The 17,591-nt window shown below is 33.9% G+C and overlaps 1 protein-coding gene across 1 annotated transcript in view; it reads right to left on the bottom strand.

Annotated features, from left to right (window-relative positions):
• Positions 1 to 282: 282 nt before the first annotated feature.
• LOC127847716 (insulin-like growth factor-binding protein complex acid labile subunit) overlaps positions 283 to 17,591 on the bottom strand; it is a 37,198-nt gene continuing 19,889 nt past the window's right edge. Inside the window, exons 2-4 of the mRNA XM_052379808.1 lie at positions 6,679 to 8,456; positions 5,912 to 6,027; positions 283 to 5,796 (exon numbers count right to left, since the gene is read on the bottom strand). Of these exons, the coding sequence (XP_052235768.1) occupies positions 5,043 to 5,796; positions 5,912 to 6,027; positions 6,679 to 8,456 (2,648 nt within the window). The 3' untranslated portion in view covers positions 283 to 5,042. The remainder of the gene's footprint in view (positions 5,797 to 5,911; positions 6,028 to 6,678; positions 8,457 to 17,591) is intronic.

Here is a 17,591-nt window from a genome sequence, read left to right as displayed (position 1 = left end):
TTACTGTGCCGATACTTGTCTTATATATGTAATTTTGATTCAAACGTATATGACCTGCTCCTTCGAAATTATAATTATTGTTTTATTTCGAAATTATAATGAATTTTGTATTTTACTGATTATACACTATATGCTGATATTTATTATATACCTGTTTAATGCTTTTAACAAAATACATGTTGTATCAATCGTTGAAATAAAAAATCCCGTATTACGCTACTCGCTGTTTCCAATTCCGTATTACCATACTAGCCGGACTACTTCGACCCATTTAAAGGGGCCTTTTCACAGATTTTGGCATTTTTTAACTTATTCATTAAATGCTTTATATCGATAAATGTAAACATTGGATCGTAAAAGCTCCAGTAAAAAATCAAGAATAAAATTAAAAAAAGGAAAAGAACATTGCCCGGACCAGGTTGCGAACCAGTGACCCCTGGAGTCCTGCCAGAGTCCTGAAGTAAAAACGCTTTAGCCTACTGAGCTATTCCGCCGAGTACACATGCTGAGCGTATTTTAAACCTTATGTAAGCAATCTTCGTAGTTTCACAAAATTTAACGACAAAAACAGAACTCACCAAATTATTCAATCGTTTCGCGTTGCAACGCTTTATAATTTTTAGGTTTTAAAATCGTCAAAAGATGCATATAATGGCTCTATTAGACCATGGTAAATGTTCAGTATTACTGTTTCCTCACAAATATCATAACTAAAACGAAAATTTGCGAATCTGAAACAACTTTTTTCAATTTTGTCAATTTACCAAAGCGTGAAAAGATCCCTTTAATAACGTCACATTACACGCACCGAAAATATAAATATTTTTTATTACGAAATATATTACGTAGTACATCGTGTGACGTCATTTCTGTGACAAAACACAATTGTTTTATCTAAACTCTGCAAGGACATGTCGGACGTGGTGTTTTTTAACAGTAAACTATGTGTTAAAAACGTATTTTGGAGTGTGTGTTTATCATGCATACATGTATATTTCGATAGGAATACTATAAAATAGTGTGGTTTAAACTAAGTTTCGATAAAGACATGGAAGATAGAAGTGGAAGTGCATATTTTTTGTTTGTTTTTTTTGTTACTCTCAACAAGACGATTGCGTAGTATCCTATTAAAAAACAATAAATCTCGTCATTTATGATTATGATGAAATAAATGCGATATCATTTTTTCAGCGTTATATGGTTAATACACATGTAAATGCAAATACAATATACATATTCACAAATAGCTGTGCAGGTTATCATTATATTAATCTGTTCAGCCTTTTATTGTTTGTTTTATTATTTAATATTTTTCATATTTTTCGAACATTCCTTGAAACCACTTAAACACTTTAATTTAAGGACATAGTTCTGCCAAAAAAATGTTTAATTCTTAATTAACAGGCTTATTCCATCATAAATCATCACATTCGTTCAACAACGGATATACTGAATTAAGATTCAGTCGCCATTTATTACAACATGAATTGTTATATGGGTGCAACCCAGTGCCATTGATGACTTCTCTTACTTCTGTTCATCTTATTTATGTATTGTGCGACCTCTGGTGAGAAGCATTATGCCGTCAGTTCTCCTGTGGACAATTCTTACATTTCTGTGAGTTACAACTGGACATTTTATACAATGATAATCAACGTTCAATATTTCCCAAGGAGGCTATATCGATAGACATCCCAGTAGTGAAGAAAATTAATTCACTTTTAAATAACATTGAAAAGTTATGATTTTCGTTTCCGTTTTTCTCATTTGTAACATGATACATATGAAGCTCTGATACTCATGAACATAAGATTTCTATGATCAAGGTCACATGACGGTTAACACATGTGAACACTGCAAATGTAGAATTTATTGAAAAAAATATAAGTACTAATAATATGTGGACATAATTCGAAACGAAGTCTCAAGTGATCCAAACTTTGTTAACACATGTGAAAACACTTTTCGCCACATGTATATATCATTGGAAAAACTGTTCTGATAAAGTTTCATTTAGTTTGGGCAATATATGTGGTATTTGAATTGTTCATAAGAATTTCTTCAATTTGACCTTGTGACTTGTGACTTTGCAACAAATGCAGCTTGTAGAAGTTTCATTCCGTAAATAATTAAAACATACCACTCATTACGGAAGAGGAATGAAGCACAAAAAGTAATTATAACAAGAGGGCCATGATGGCCCTGAATCGCTCACCTGACTAACCCTGCTACATCAACTTAAATTCTATCAGACCCATATACAATCCCAAGCCAGATTTCATCAATTAATACATTTTGACAAAATTTCATTAAGGCGTGATGAAAATTGTGACCTCTTTTATCTACACAAAGTTTTACTAGAATTGGCCAGGTGACCTAATTTTTTACCCCAGATGACCCATATAAGATCCAAAATCAGATATTATCAAGATAAACATTCTGACCATATTTCATTAAGATCAGATGAAAGCTATGACCTCTACACAAGGTTTTTCTATGATTTGACCTAGTGACCTAGTTTTTGACCCCAGATGACCCAAATAAAATCCCAACCCAGATTTCATCAAGATTAACATCATTCTGGCCAAATTGTATTAAGTTTTAGATGAAAACTTGGGCCTCTACTGTCTACACAAGTTGTTTTTTTTTAACTTTGACCTAGTGACCTAGGGTTTTACCCTAGATGACCCAAACTCGATACCAACCAAGATTTTAACAAGACAAACATTCTAACTAAATTTTCTTAAAGATTGGATGAAAATTGTGACCTCTGTTGTCTTTACAATGTATTTCTATTATTTGACCTAGTGACCTAGTTTTTGACCCCAGAAGACCCAAATACAATCCTAACCCAGATTTCATCAAGATAAACATTCTGACCTAATTTCATAAAGATTGGATGAAAACTCTGTGACCTCTATTGTCTACACAAGGTTTTTCTATTATATGACCTATGGACATTATTTTTGACCCCAGATGACCCACATACAATCCCAACCCAGATTTAATCAAGATAAACATTCTGACCAAATTTCATAAAGATTGGATGAAAACTGTGAACTCTATTGTCTACACAAGGTTTTTCTATTATTTGACCTAGTGACCTAGTTTTTGACCCCAGATGACCCAAATACAGTCCCAACCCAGATTTTATCAAGATAAACATTCTGACTAAATTTCATAAAGATTGGATGAAAACTGTGACCTCTATTGTCTGCACAAGGTTTTTCTATTATTTAACCTAGTGGCCTAGTTTTTGACCCCAGATGACCCAAATACAATCCCAACGCAGATTTAATCAAGATAAACATTCTGACCAAATTTCATAAAGATCGAATGAAAACTGTGACCTCTAATGTCTACACAAACAAATTGTTGACGGACACACGCACACACGCACACACGCACACACGCACGCACGCACAACGGACGCCGGACATCACTCGGTCACATAAGCTCACCATGTCACTTCGTGACAGGTGAGCTAAAAACCCACTGTGAGTAAGTTTTGCTCAGGTGAGCTCAACACAACGATAAACAACTTCATCATAAACGTAAGCATGCAAAACTAAACAAATAAGCAATCTTTCAAATCATAGTCTGCATGCAAATGCATTACAATTTACACTCACATTACCGTGTGTATAATAGGCTTATCTCAATGTTTAATAAACAATTATTATGTTTCATTTATTTTAATTATGGTATTATTTGACTTCGGTGTAAGGTGGTTTCAAAATCAAATATCTATAAATAGCGGGATTGTTAGTTTGGTTACATTATAATATTGGTTTATCCAAGTATTTCCATGGTAATTAATGTTTCACTAATGTGTTCTTTTTCACAAGTTTCATACATATGCAATTATAACCTCATAATATAACAATACGTCAATATTAGACGTGTCATTTAATTGATTGCCTTTGTAGTAATATGTGACGATTTTGACATGATATTAAAATGCAGTTGTATTCTATAGAAACGTGTGTATGTCTCATCCGACATGAGTAATACAAAGAAACATTGGACATGTTTAATTCGCTTCTACAAAAAAATTATACTTTAAAATCAGACATGTGTTAATATATACATTTAAGATTCCCATGGATACAGTTTGGCCTAAGTAACGCTTGAGGTGTTGCTGTCTCTATTCTTGCCTCGATGAGTGTAGGTTATCTCACAATACATGGTAGTACAGTTGTCAAGATAAAGACAGTTTCTTAATCCCACAGGTTAGCAGGTCAAAATAACTTTATTTAAACAGGACGTAACGCATATGGTATACGAAAACATTTCAGACACCTGTGTAAACATAGCGAAATGTCCTTGGTTTCCGAAGCCATAGCTTAGCGTACTCGTATCTTGTTAATTATTCCTTCGACTAAAGTTTTCGTGTATGTATGATAACACTAGATTACAAATACAATATTCAAACGCATATTTATTTAGTGATCCTTGTTTTGCAGAGCTGTACAAACGGTCATCAGATGCAATATTTATATCCTCAAACGTGTGTCTCTAATACTATTCATATAGTGGTTATTCTTGGGTGAAAGTATGATTCTCATTGGAACAAAAACGTTCATGTTATTTTTCAACGTTGAAGAACAGCTGATGGCACCACCTCAAAACATAGCCGCCGTGGTAACATGGTCATAAGAATCCCATTATACTCAAGAAAGTCTTTGTTTAGAGAAATAAGGATACAAACGCGTATCGTGTACATTTTTTGATAAAACAAAGAGAGGAAATTCACCTTGCGTTTTCAAACGTTCCGCTCATAAAGTTCTTAAAAATGTGTGATCATTATGTTGTTTTATAAATCAGAGCTGTTTAATATGATACATATAACTACAGAAATTATAAAATACAAAGATAAACAGCCCCATGTTCACATGGCACACATGAACCAATAAAATGATACTTGTTTAAAATATTAGTATAAAGGCAAACTATTCACAACAGTTTACAACATATATAACACCCTCGTATTTTGCGTGAACACTTAAATCAAACTAAATATTGTCAAAGTATATGTATAATTACACTGACAATATTCTGTCGGAATAGAGAGTTCCTTGCAAAGCGAGCTCCTCACACTGTCCGCTCATTGGCTGATTCTTTCTTTTATGCAATTTGCATTTTGTGTCTACTTCGTAAATCGTATTTGCAATCCAGTTGCTCACTGACCACAGAGGGGTAAATGTCTGAATAGCATTCTGTGTGGTGTTTCGACTATCTCCAAGGCCTGCCAAGTACCATACGCCTTGGTAATTCAAAGACAAAGGGGATCCCTGAATGTTTGTGTTTTCTGAACCATTAGGGAACCGAAACCGAACGCAAATGTCACTGGAATGATCGCATCGGCGCAACAACTTGCCGCGTTTTGCACTTAAACGCCATTTCTGCGTTTCGTTCTGGTATAATCTTGTTGTGAACACCGCTGTACTAAGAACTCGAGACAAATGGTAAAACTGTGCGTGGGAAAGGATACAAGGTATGACGGTCGAGTGGTCACGCGACTTGGGTACCAGTTTCACTAGACGAACATCAAAATCCGCCACGCTTACGTCGCTATCAAAATCGACGCTAAGCAATATATCACGTGACTCTTTGCGTCCAATCTTCAGCACCACGCTTGAGGAGTTAAATGGCAGAAAATCTTTGGCGCAGCTTTGTCTGGTTATAACCCAATCGTCGGTTAACAGCGTACCGTAACACGTTCTAGTAGTGTTCGACACTTTGTGTACACCTTTCAAAGTTACATGCCAGCTTCTTGCTTCTTTTTTAAATTTTCTGTAACAAAAAAAAACATGTTTACAATAGTTTGACTAAAAAAAATATTTTAAATACGAACATGGTATCAATTTAAATAATTTTAGTGCCTTAATATAACTTGAAAACTGTTTACTTGACTGCTTCTTCTTGTCCCCTAGCGGTGTACATGATCTGCAAATTCTGGCAGGTCAATGTCTTCGCCACAGTGGAGTTGTCGCAAGTTAACTTATTAGATATCACGTCGGTGACCTATATAAAAAACGCATATAAAAGATTTTAGTGAACCTATAAAAGAAGTTCTGTTCAAGGGTCAGCAGGTAAAGCATATTTAGCTATGAGTTGCAGATCAAAATTGTATCTCATCAAATCAAATAAATAAATAAACTGAAAAATAGTATATTTGTAGATTGCGCTGCATGATCGAATTTTAATATAATCACTAATGACAAAAATAATATATCATTCGTAGAAAACAACATACCTTCTACTTACTTTATGTTTAAGTAACATAAATAATTTAATCTTAAGAGAAACAAGGGTAAGTGTTATACGTTTCTGAATTATGACTCCATTAAATGTGAGTAAAATGTCATGAGGCAGACAATGCTGTTAACAATTGTTAAAGGACAAAACGTAATGATGTTTGTTTTGTTGTTGTAAAACTCAAGTGTTGTTAATTTTATAATAGATTTACGAAAAAGATAGGTTTGAAAATAGTCTTCACGCATTTTTATTTGTCACGAGTAGTTACTGACTCATTAAGACCGTTTTTGCTGTTACAAAAACATTGCGATTTTTCTAATGATTTGATGCTGTGAAAAATGTATATGTTATACATAATGGATATATATTATGCAGTAACTGGCTATTTCTAATGATCCTTGTATAGGCAAAATATACCTTAATTCCATAATATGACGCCGGTGAACTGCAAAACGTTTTACTGGATCCCAAAAGACGGAACTTGTATAAATTTCGGGTGTATTCATGTAACCATGACAATCGGCAGTCGCATGACAACGGATTGTCGTTTAGCCACACATTTCCGCCATGTGCGACAACATTTACAATTTCAGGCGACATAGTCTGTATCTGGTTTTCGGATAAAACAAGTTGGCGGATGTCTTGGTTCTTTTCCTTTGGGAAGCTTAATTCAAAAAGACGGTTACCAGTGAAGTCAACAAGTGATAGTTTCTTCGACATCACTAGATCTGAAAAGTTGAATGTTGGCAACAAGTTTTTCTGCAATTTTAGCGTTTCTAGATTAACGAAATGTCGAAAGGCGTTTGGCGTTATATGCTCAAGTCCATTAAAAACAAAATTCATATCTCGCAGGTTGACAAGACCAATGAAAGTGTTGTCTTGGACTGTTGCTACTTTATTGTTGTCCAAGTTCATGGAGAACAGATTTTTCAGATTAACAAATGTGGAGTCTTCAAATGCTCGAATATTGTTGTCGTTTAGAAGAAGATTATGTAGACTACTTAGTGTGTAAAACGATTTCTTGTGAATATATTTTATGGCATTGTGACCCAGGTTCAAAAACTTTAAATGCGGGAGTCCAAACAAAGCGTACGAGTCTATGGCCTTCAGATTATTGTACTGTAGACTTAGCCACGTTAACTTTGAAAGCTGGTTAAGAGGAGCAACTATGAATGCATCATTCTCTATTTCCGAAATAATATTATGCTCAAGATTCAAGCTCATCAAGTTAAGAAGTCCTCTGAATGTTTTGCTTCTTATTATCTTCAGCTTGTTGTAAGAAATGTCTAATTCTTCCAACGTGTCTAATGGATGCAAAGCAGCTTCTTCGATATCGCTAATTACATTCTTTGAAAGAAACAGCTGCTTCAAATTAGGCGTTGCTGTAAATGTTATATTGTTGATGAAGGACAGTTTGTTGTCACTAAGAGTGAGCGTAGTAAGCGTTTTTAAACCAACAAAACACGCTGGTTCAAGTGTTCTAATATCGTTAGTACCAATGTTCAAATCTTGTAACAGAGACAAATTTTTGAAAGCTCCATTTGCGATTGAGTTGATACTGTTGGCGGACAATGAAAGCGTGATAAGGTTAAAAACGGTTTCAAATGTGCTGGGATCTATGCGGGTGATAGCATTGGCACGTAATTCCAAACGCCGCAATGAATTCAGTTGTTTAAACCATCTAGCGTTAATGTTCCAGATTTGATTCTCGTTTAATAACAATTCCTCTAGATTAGTTGCCCCATCGAATACGGTATCTGTTAAAGTCCGGAAGTCATTTCGAGATAAATCGATGTGTTTCAAGCTTTTCAGACTTTGCAGAACGTTGTGGTGAATCGCAGAAAGCTTATTGCCGTTCAAAAACAAAAATTCTAAGCGAGTAAGGCTGTTGAAGATGTTTGGAGAAAGAGACTGCAAGGTGTTGTCAGAAAGTCTCAACTCGAGTAAATTATCCAACCCCTGGAAGGATGCGGCGGATATATGTGAAATATTGTTATTTTGTAATGCCAAGTTCTCTACAAGTGGTACATTTTGGAAGATAAACGGGTACAAAATTTTCAAGTTGTTGGCGGATATTGTCAACTGCCTTATTTCTGTACCATCCAGGAAAGAGTTGGGGCGAAGATAGGTCAGTTGAGTGATTCTGTCACCTACTGTGATGCTGCTATCTCCGTACAATGTTAGCTTGAAGGCATCTGAAACACCCAATCATTAGGGTTAATATTTATGTATAAAACTCCCCTTACTGTATTTAATTATGTTATAAAACCAATATAAATGTGAATGCATTGAACGAGCGCAAAAATACAATGTTTAAGGTTAAATCAATATTTATTTACTTTTCTAGTTAATATATGCATTTAGTAAAGTACACCCCGTTTTTAATACCAAGTACAGCGATCAATTGAAGAATCAGTATAAAATATTAAGTGTACAGTATGTCAAAGTATAAACTTTAAGTGTATATGCGTACATGCATACACGCGGCATGAACAATATCACACTGAGAATTATTCGGGAGGCGCCCAGATTATATTTGAACAAAATATATACACGCGTTAAGACAGTGCCGCGTTGAAAATATGTACGGACCGTACCGCGTAAAAATCATACAATCGCACAATCATAATCTTTGTATTTCAACATTGCTGTTTGTCATTCATATCGTTTTTATTTTCATGTCTTGATCAGTTTGAAGTACTTGATCCGAATTTATTATCGCACCACTGTGTGGTACAATTTCACATGACTTCTGTTAAAAATTATTGTTGTTGTTATGAAAGTGTTATAAAATAGTGCCATAAAGTATCGCATGTATTCATATGGGATAATAACAAAAAGGATATGTATATACACTCTGTCAATAATACAGGAACCATGCAATAACTGATTAATATATGTAATACTTTCGATCTTACAAATAGTTTGGCGTCATTAGATAATTGTTTAGAAAAAATGTGTTCTGTTATTGACAATGTTTGTTCACCTGTATTCAAGAAGACCATAAACACTCAATTTAGAGGTAAATATCGTGAACATAAAAATAATCGATGGTTTAATGACGAGTGTCAAAAAGCAAAATCTGAATTCTATAATAACTTGAATACGTGTATATATCGAAAGTATAGGTCGGATGAAAATAGAATTGTGATGGTTAAAGCGGGTATATACGATTTGGTCAAATATTTATGAATTAATATAAACCGTGTAAAAAACTTATTATATATATATTTCAATATAAATTAAAATAAAAGTTAAGAAGAACATGTGTCGAAAAATGCGAAATAAGCCAGATATTTAATTCTGAAATTGAAAACGGCTGTACAGCCGAATTCGCAAGCATGTATACCATACATGTACGATGTGCATCTAAACTTACGAGGGGTGTTCCAAAAGTTCGTGGATTTTCGCTATAACTTTCATTTGGTAACATAAATGGACAAACAAATTGCATGTTAAGAATATTTCGTCCTTTCCAAATATACTCTCCAAATATCATGGAAATATATAAAACAATAAATATATATCAGAGATTTAAACATGTGCGCAATGCGCACACCGACGCACGTGTAACGTTTCTGTTCAACGTCAATGACGTTATGAAGTTAACAACTGTCAAATCTTTTCCACATAATCACCTCCAACGCGAATGCACTTTATGTGTCGGGAAATCCACTTGTCAAAAGTGTCTTTATACCAGTCAGCGTCAAAAAACGACACGATTCGCTTTGCTGCAACTGTAAGTTCCTGTTTACTTGCAAAGCGAATACCGCGCAACTGTGATTTAACTTCCGGGAAGACGCGGAAGTCCATAGGGACCAAATCCGGGCTGTAAGGAGGACTTAGGCGCTGTAACGTGAAATTTGCCGTAAATTCTGTTTATCAACGACATTTAAACCAAATTTAAATTCGCGTAACGCTCATACTTATAATAAAATACACGCGTGCGCCGCATGTCGTTACTGAGGTCTCTATGGCAACGCGTTTCAAACGCGCTTTATGGAATTCATGCATTTTTAGCATATATATAAAGTCCGTGATAATTGGTTTGTATAATATGTAAATTTCATTGACTTTAACCAGCAAACTAATAATTTATAGCGAAAATCCACAAACTTCTGGAACCCCCCTCGTAGTTAATCGGTTTATAATACAAAGACGAATGCTTCGGTTATTGTAGGAAAATATGTACGTCACTATCGGCTCGGGGCGCTAATTTGTCTTTGCTGCATTTTATGAAATACGGCTTTAATGTATAATTTTTCTTGCCTATTGTGTGTTATTGTAACATATTTTATCAATATATTACAATTAAACACATATAAAAAATCGTATATACCCGCTTTAAATCCCGGAGCAACTTAAAATCTTGGTTTAGAAAAAAATGAATATAATTATGATTCAAAGCAGACAAACATTTTCGAACATAATCGGTTTTTAGATGCCAAAAAAAATTGGAAGTTATTAAAGGGATCGGTGAAGCCTTGCAAGTCAGATAAATTAAAGACTGATGATTTTTTCCGATATTTTAAATCCATTCATGATCCATACACACATTTTATCAGCCAGTTGAAGACATTCTATATTTTAATGAAAGATACCTTAATGAGGAATTTCAGGTAATGTTTGATGATTTAAATATTGGAATATCACAAGAGGAAATTAAAAAGGCTTGTACATCTTTACAAAATGGAAAATCTGCAGGTCCTGGTTACGTTTTAAACGAGTTTCTTAAACACGGTGTTAGAAATGAACACTTTATGAGGATTTTATATTTACTTTTTAATAACAGGTTATTTCCCAGAAACTTGGAGCGAGGGACTTATTGTTGCTGCATAAGAAGGGGGATTTAGACGACCTGAGCAATTATAGAGGAATAACCTGTTAAAACTTAAGTACAATAGGAAAATAATGTCGTAAAATAGTCAATAATCGATTGAACTTATGGGGGGAATATAATGTGTATATAGAAGATCAAAAAAGGTATGGGTACTATTTACTATATTTTTGGAATGCAGGGTATTGTTACGCATATTGTGAATCAAAATAAAAAACTGTACACGTGTCGACTTTACGAAAGCATTTGACTGTATAGTTAGAGATATCATTTGGTATAAATTTATACAATTAGGGGTACGTGGTAAAATATTGAGTATAGTAAGATCGACGTACAATGTTGTTCAATCGAAAATCCAATTTAATAATGAAATCAGTAATGATTCGTTTACATGCTATCTGGAAGTGAGACAAGGTGAGTCGTTATCGCCATTTTTTATTGCGATGTATTAAAATTGTATTGAGGTACATTTTATGCTTAATAAGTTTGATGGAGTTAATCTTGATATGTTAAGAGTGTATTTATTGTAATATGCTGATGATATTGTAATATTTGCGGAATCGGAAGCTGGAATACAAAGTGGATTTAATTTATTAGATCAGTATTGTACTAAATGGACGCTATGTGTTAATGCGAATAACACAAAAATACTGATTTTTAGAAAAGGCGGACAAAATATAGCAAATTAAAAAATGTATAACAAAGGCCGAATCGTAGAAATAGTGAATAGTCTTACATACCTAGGCATAGTATTTACCACTGGGGGTTCTTTTTCATTAATTTATGATGCACTCTCAGGACAGGCTCTTAAAACAATATACAAGCTGAAAGCAGATAAAGTAAATACCCACAAATATAAGTTAATCATATACTTGAGCTTTTTGATAAACTTATTGAGCCTATTCTAAGTTATGACTGTAAAGTATGGGGGTTAAATAATAGTGGTCAGATCGAACGAATACATATACGATACCGTGAACAAATGTTTGGTGTGAGGTTGCAAACACAAAATAATTTTGTTTAAGGGGAAATGGGACGTGTGCCGTTAATAAATAAACGTATCATCTGTGTTTTAAAGTACTGGTTTGAAATATTACAATCTGATAATGTCAAGTTCATTAAAACCGTTAATGATATGTCATTATATGATCATTATATATATCCAAAAAATAAATATTTGGTTAAATCGCTCAAGGAATTATAAGACAGACTAGGATTTGGTGAAGTATGTTTTTTTCAAGGTGTAAGAGATATTAATATATTGTATCCATAGCTAAACACAGAAAATCGTATATGTTTCACAAACCTGGTCAAGTGAAAAGCAATACACCACAAAATGTAGAAGTTATAGCCGTGACTGTAGTTCCACCCGTATGTAAATGTAGTATATGTTTCAAAATTTAGACTTGCTTTAACTCGTTTTAGAGTATCTGCCCACAGAGTAAAGCAGGAAGATGGCACAAGCCTGAACAGATACCGTTTCAAAACAGAAAATGCAAACACTGTAACGTTCTTGATGACGAATTTTATTTTTACTGGAATGCCCATTATGTATGTACTTACGTTAACAGTTTATAAATAAATATTACTTGAAGAACACAAACATGATCAAGTGTATTGGCCTCTTACAGATTTACAATTAAAAAAGTGTACGAACTCTATTTATTTTTGTTTTTAAATCTTTTAAATTGAGAGCTGAAAATGATATCGATAGTTTCTTTCTATGTACTTACATGTATTTATATATTTAATATAACAATAAACAAAATACGATTAAGTGTATTCATTTTTTTGTATTAAAACTGTCATCAATGTTCAGGTCATATACAATTTTTATATTAAGACTTTCTGCTAGGTTCTTTTAAAAACTCTGAACGCCATTGACCGTCTGTGTATATACTTTATTGTAATAGTTGTGTACTCAAAGGCTTAAAGTCTAATGTATATTGAAATAAACTCCAAACTATATCATTGTTCGTTTAAATATAAGTGCTATAGTGCAAGGGGCAGCTATTTGAAACACACATGTAGGAGTATTCAAAATCAGTCTAAAGTAATGGTGTATTCGATTTCCATGGGATTGATAAAAAATGTTCGTGATAATATTGGACTTCAATGCCAAATATCAATGCTGACCTTCCCATGCCAAAGATTCGATATGATCATTTCAATAATAACCATAATATGCAAATCAGTTAACGACAAGCTGATGTTCTAGCGGGACTATTTCGCTAATTGTTTCATGAGATTAGCTGGTGTCTCTTTAAGAGGTAAAACTCGGACTCAGTTTATCAAGAAAATAACTAAAGTTACTAGCAAATGATATATCAATAAGGTATTGAAGTCGCTTCCTCTATATTACGTCCCGAAACCGTTTTCAGAAGGTCGGAAATAAATAGTAATCCGTCAGGACAGTGCACAAGTCACACATCTAAGCAGACCCTCAAAATTCATTGGGAAAAATAAACTGTGACTGTAATGAATGGATTCCAATTTATCACATGCTATACCCTGTTTCCAATGTAATACAACGATAGCATATTTTTTTTATATTACACATGTGTAATACAACATTTTTAAACGTTTTCATTGGCTTAGTTTTCGTTTATTGACCAATCGCATTTTGTTATTTTGCTGAAATGACGTAGCAACGTCAAATGACGTCACGAAATGTAAACAACATTCAGAATTTATCGTTATGTTTGCGTAAATATTTTTTATTAAATTTGCTCATTTAAAAGCATGTGATAAAAAAGATCTGACACTCGTTGTCATATCATACCATATTTTATTAAACTCGTCCAGGAAATTCGTTAGTAACAAAATTCCTGAACTCGTTTAATAAAATATGGTATGATATGAAAACTCATGCCAGATCCTATATGTATCCTGATGCTCCATTGTTTTTGGTATATGGGCAGTCCTTAAATACCATCTATAGAAGCGCAACGTTTCTGCTCTTTTAAGTCTTAAACTTCTCGTAAGATCAAGTGGAGAAAAGTGGACCAAACTTGTTTTAATAAAGACTATTGAATCGAGGCCAAACGGGTATAAGCTTATTTACTCTCCTTTTGCACACATACGTCAAGGTACGGTTGCAATTCTCTTTATTGCGTTATTAACTTTTGTAAATTATATAATATGGGCGCCTCTCGTATTTGCTTGTGTAAGGCGCATTTATAAAAACGATTATTTGCACACGTTGAACTATAACAAGTACTAAATAAAGTGCCTCAGCTGTTATTCGCTAGTATTACAACCCAATATGTTTATAATCCTTCTGTTTACTATCGATTTTCAAAAGACCGGAACTCGTTGTTAGAAATATGTTATCGGTAGCCTTTCCGTTAATCTTTAAATCTCATGAGAAATGGGAACTATTTAAACGTATGTACACTTCAACAATTATATGTATGATGAATACTCAAACAACAGATGGGTCATAATGCATTAAGAAACTTTCTCCTCGATATTAAAGCAACAAATATAAATACATATTAATACACTATGTCAAAACTTACTTATATTAATTAGCGTAATAAACGTATTAATCTGATAATTATGTGGTATGTAATACCATTAATTATATGATTCAATATTGTAAAAAACCATCAAATGCATAATACATTTCATTTCTAATTAGCAATACTTTACTTAATTTTATATTGATATTTTATCCTTAATGTATTTTTGTTTGATGGTAGAGGATATCGACCACGACATACAGGTTTTAAAATATGCAACATTCTAGTTGCAGGAAAATTTGGATTTATCGACCTGCATATTTTGATTACGTGTTTTATTTTTACCAGCTCTACGTAACCATCTCAGGACTCGAAATTAACACTCGCACACTCGCAAAATGCGAGTGAAAAATACCGATTGCGAGTTAAGTTTTAAGCCACTACAATTTTTTTGCGAGTGAAGAAATAGTGAAACAAAAAGAGTTATATCGCTAAATGCGCTCGACGTTGTGAACGCTAAACCGCAGGTCAATTAATAGAACGTCCGAATACCCATATGCGGAAGCTCGCACCGTATGTAGACTGGTATACTTATAGTACATATATGCGGATGGTATTGGTACAAAGAACATGAAACAGTCGATTATCCACACATGTTCACTGTAAAAGACAAAAAACATGAACAGTCATGACGTCGAAACGAAAAATAACTAGTTTCTTTTTGCCCACAGATTGACATAACAATACGAAATATAAAGTAAATTTAACCGTTGAGTTGAGAGAGAAAAACACGGAAATTAAATTCTTCCACGAAAACAGTGAAAAAGTGGGAAAAAGAACTTCATATATCACACCAAAACTTGTGGTTGATGTCATATTTTATTTAGTTTTAATAGTACTAAACTAATGTCCAAACTTGCTTTTATTTATGTTTCCAGCAAAATTTGCGAGAATGTTTTTGATTTTGCGAGCTGGTATTTAAGCTGCTCGCAATGTTTTGCTAGTAGAAAGGAAAGTTAAATTCGAGCCCTGCATCTAAAATCAACTAATACATAATCGGCGTCAATGCATCTTTTATCCTGATGCTGCCTAAGCAGCCGCTTAATCCTCAAATATTGCAGAGCACGCCTGGGGTAACCAATTAAGTTTGCTAATGAATAAACCATCTGACATCATTCAAACTCTCTACGTGTTGTCGTAATGAACAATTACCAGCAGCTCAGCAACGCGATATTTGATACATCAAACTTATCATGAAAACAGGGCTTACAACATAATTTACTCAACAGCATAATGAAATCAACAATTTAGAGCACTTATTTATTAGATTGTAACGCGTATGCATGTTGCCGGGCGTCGTTTGGCATTATCCTTTAACAAGCCTGGAAGAGTGACACAATAAACAGATGTGTAATTGCTTCCATTACACAAGCATGATATAAACTTTACATTCAAGAAAAGAAAAGAAAATTGACGAAGACATTACATTTTCTAAAATGTTGAGTTTATGTGATATTATAAGTCGAAATAGATATGAATATGATATTTTCTCTGTATTCTTGCATTTCTTAATAATTTTTATATTAATTTTGTTTGAAGACAGATTAAATTGTCGTAATAAATCTTTGTCAACCAACTTTGGACCTCTACACGTGCTATTGTCAACGAATTACTAAATACTTGCGTTGGGGACAATGACATAAAGTATAAAAATATGAAGTCGACTTCCCTTAGTGCAAACTGTTCTACCTACAATTATTGTCCTCACAGTTCACATGGTACGCATACGTACGTTTCATGCACTAATAAATCCTCTGTTATTTTCTGCGGTTTAATGATCATTAATAACTTTACCGGTAGTGTGTTTCTTACTTTTTTTGTTATTTAATAGAAGAAAATCACATGCTTTGAAAAAGGAATTAAGTACAAATCATAACTTGCTGTGAGCTATTGAAACTATTAACACCTAAGATTATATCATGTTAAAATGTGCTTCAGGCGGTCACCTGATTACCATGTTCCTTTAATGTTTGTATATTTTCGATACAAATCCTGTATTTTGCTTCGCTAGCATCAATTCAGAACAGTGTTTGAACACAGGTTAATTCGATACAATATCATTCTTAACAAAAGATATGTGTAATAACATTTCAAAACTTGACCAATCTGTATTTTCGGAAACAATGGTCTTATGGTAGGCTTAGAGATCGAGAGGTCCCTGGTTCGAATCCCGCCCTGACCACTGGAATTTTACTGAGCAAGAAATTTATCCCACATTTGCCCCTCTCCACCCAGGTGTATAAATGGGTACCTGTTAGGGAAATAAGCCAATGTGCCGTGGCTGCATACTGCACCAAATGTTAACGGACGACTTATGACCCAGTAATCCGGTGGTAAAATGTGAAGCGCCTCTGAACACACATGCTGTCAGAAAAGGGCGCTATATAAATGGGGCAAAAAAATACCTATAAAACCGTTGTAAAATCACAATCAATGGGTCAAAAAGGCTCAGAATGTTCACCTTCGTTCCGGTTAATGACAAGCTCAAAACGTTTTGATATAATAATAAATGCTATACTTGTTAGTCACATATGGCAAATAATTTCTTGATATGTAAATACATTCAAGTAACAATTCGAAGACGTTCTTATCCTTGGCTGCCATGTTTTCAAAAGGGCGAAAAAATAATTGCACTCGGTCGTAATATCTTCCGCATGCTATGAAGTTTGCGTACAACTATTTGTGTATTAAATCATTCACATTTTAAAGAAAACGTTTACATAATGCCTTGAATGGATACTTGTTTCTACGCCTCCATTCCCATTATTCACCGTAGTAAGTGCAACTCGGCGCTTGAAGTGCACTTAACGGTTTTTATTGCGGTAAAATGCATGTTCCAGCTGAAACTTTCTTGAAATCCCATTTCAAACGGAAGTTGGTAATGATTTTCCACAGTAAATGTCAAGATTATAAGCCGTGTGAGAGGGAAGAATATTCCCACATCATGCATAAAAGCTCTAGCCAGTCTT

The sequence above is a fragment of the Dreissena polymorpha genome, chromosome 10, assembly GCF_020536995.1.
Source record: "Dreissena polymorpha isolate Duluth1 chromosome 10, UMN_Dpol_1.0, whole genome shotgun sequence".
In the NCBI taxonomy this organism is placed as follows: domain Eukaryota; kingdom Metazoa; phylum Mollusca; class Bivalvia; order Myida; family Dreissenidae; genus Dreissena; species Dreissena polymorpha.
Note: the sequence above shows the minus strand (reverse complement) of the source record. Positions and strands in the feature narration are given on the sequence as shown.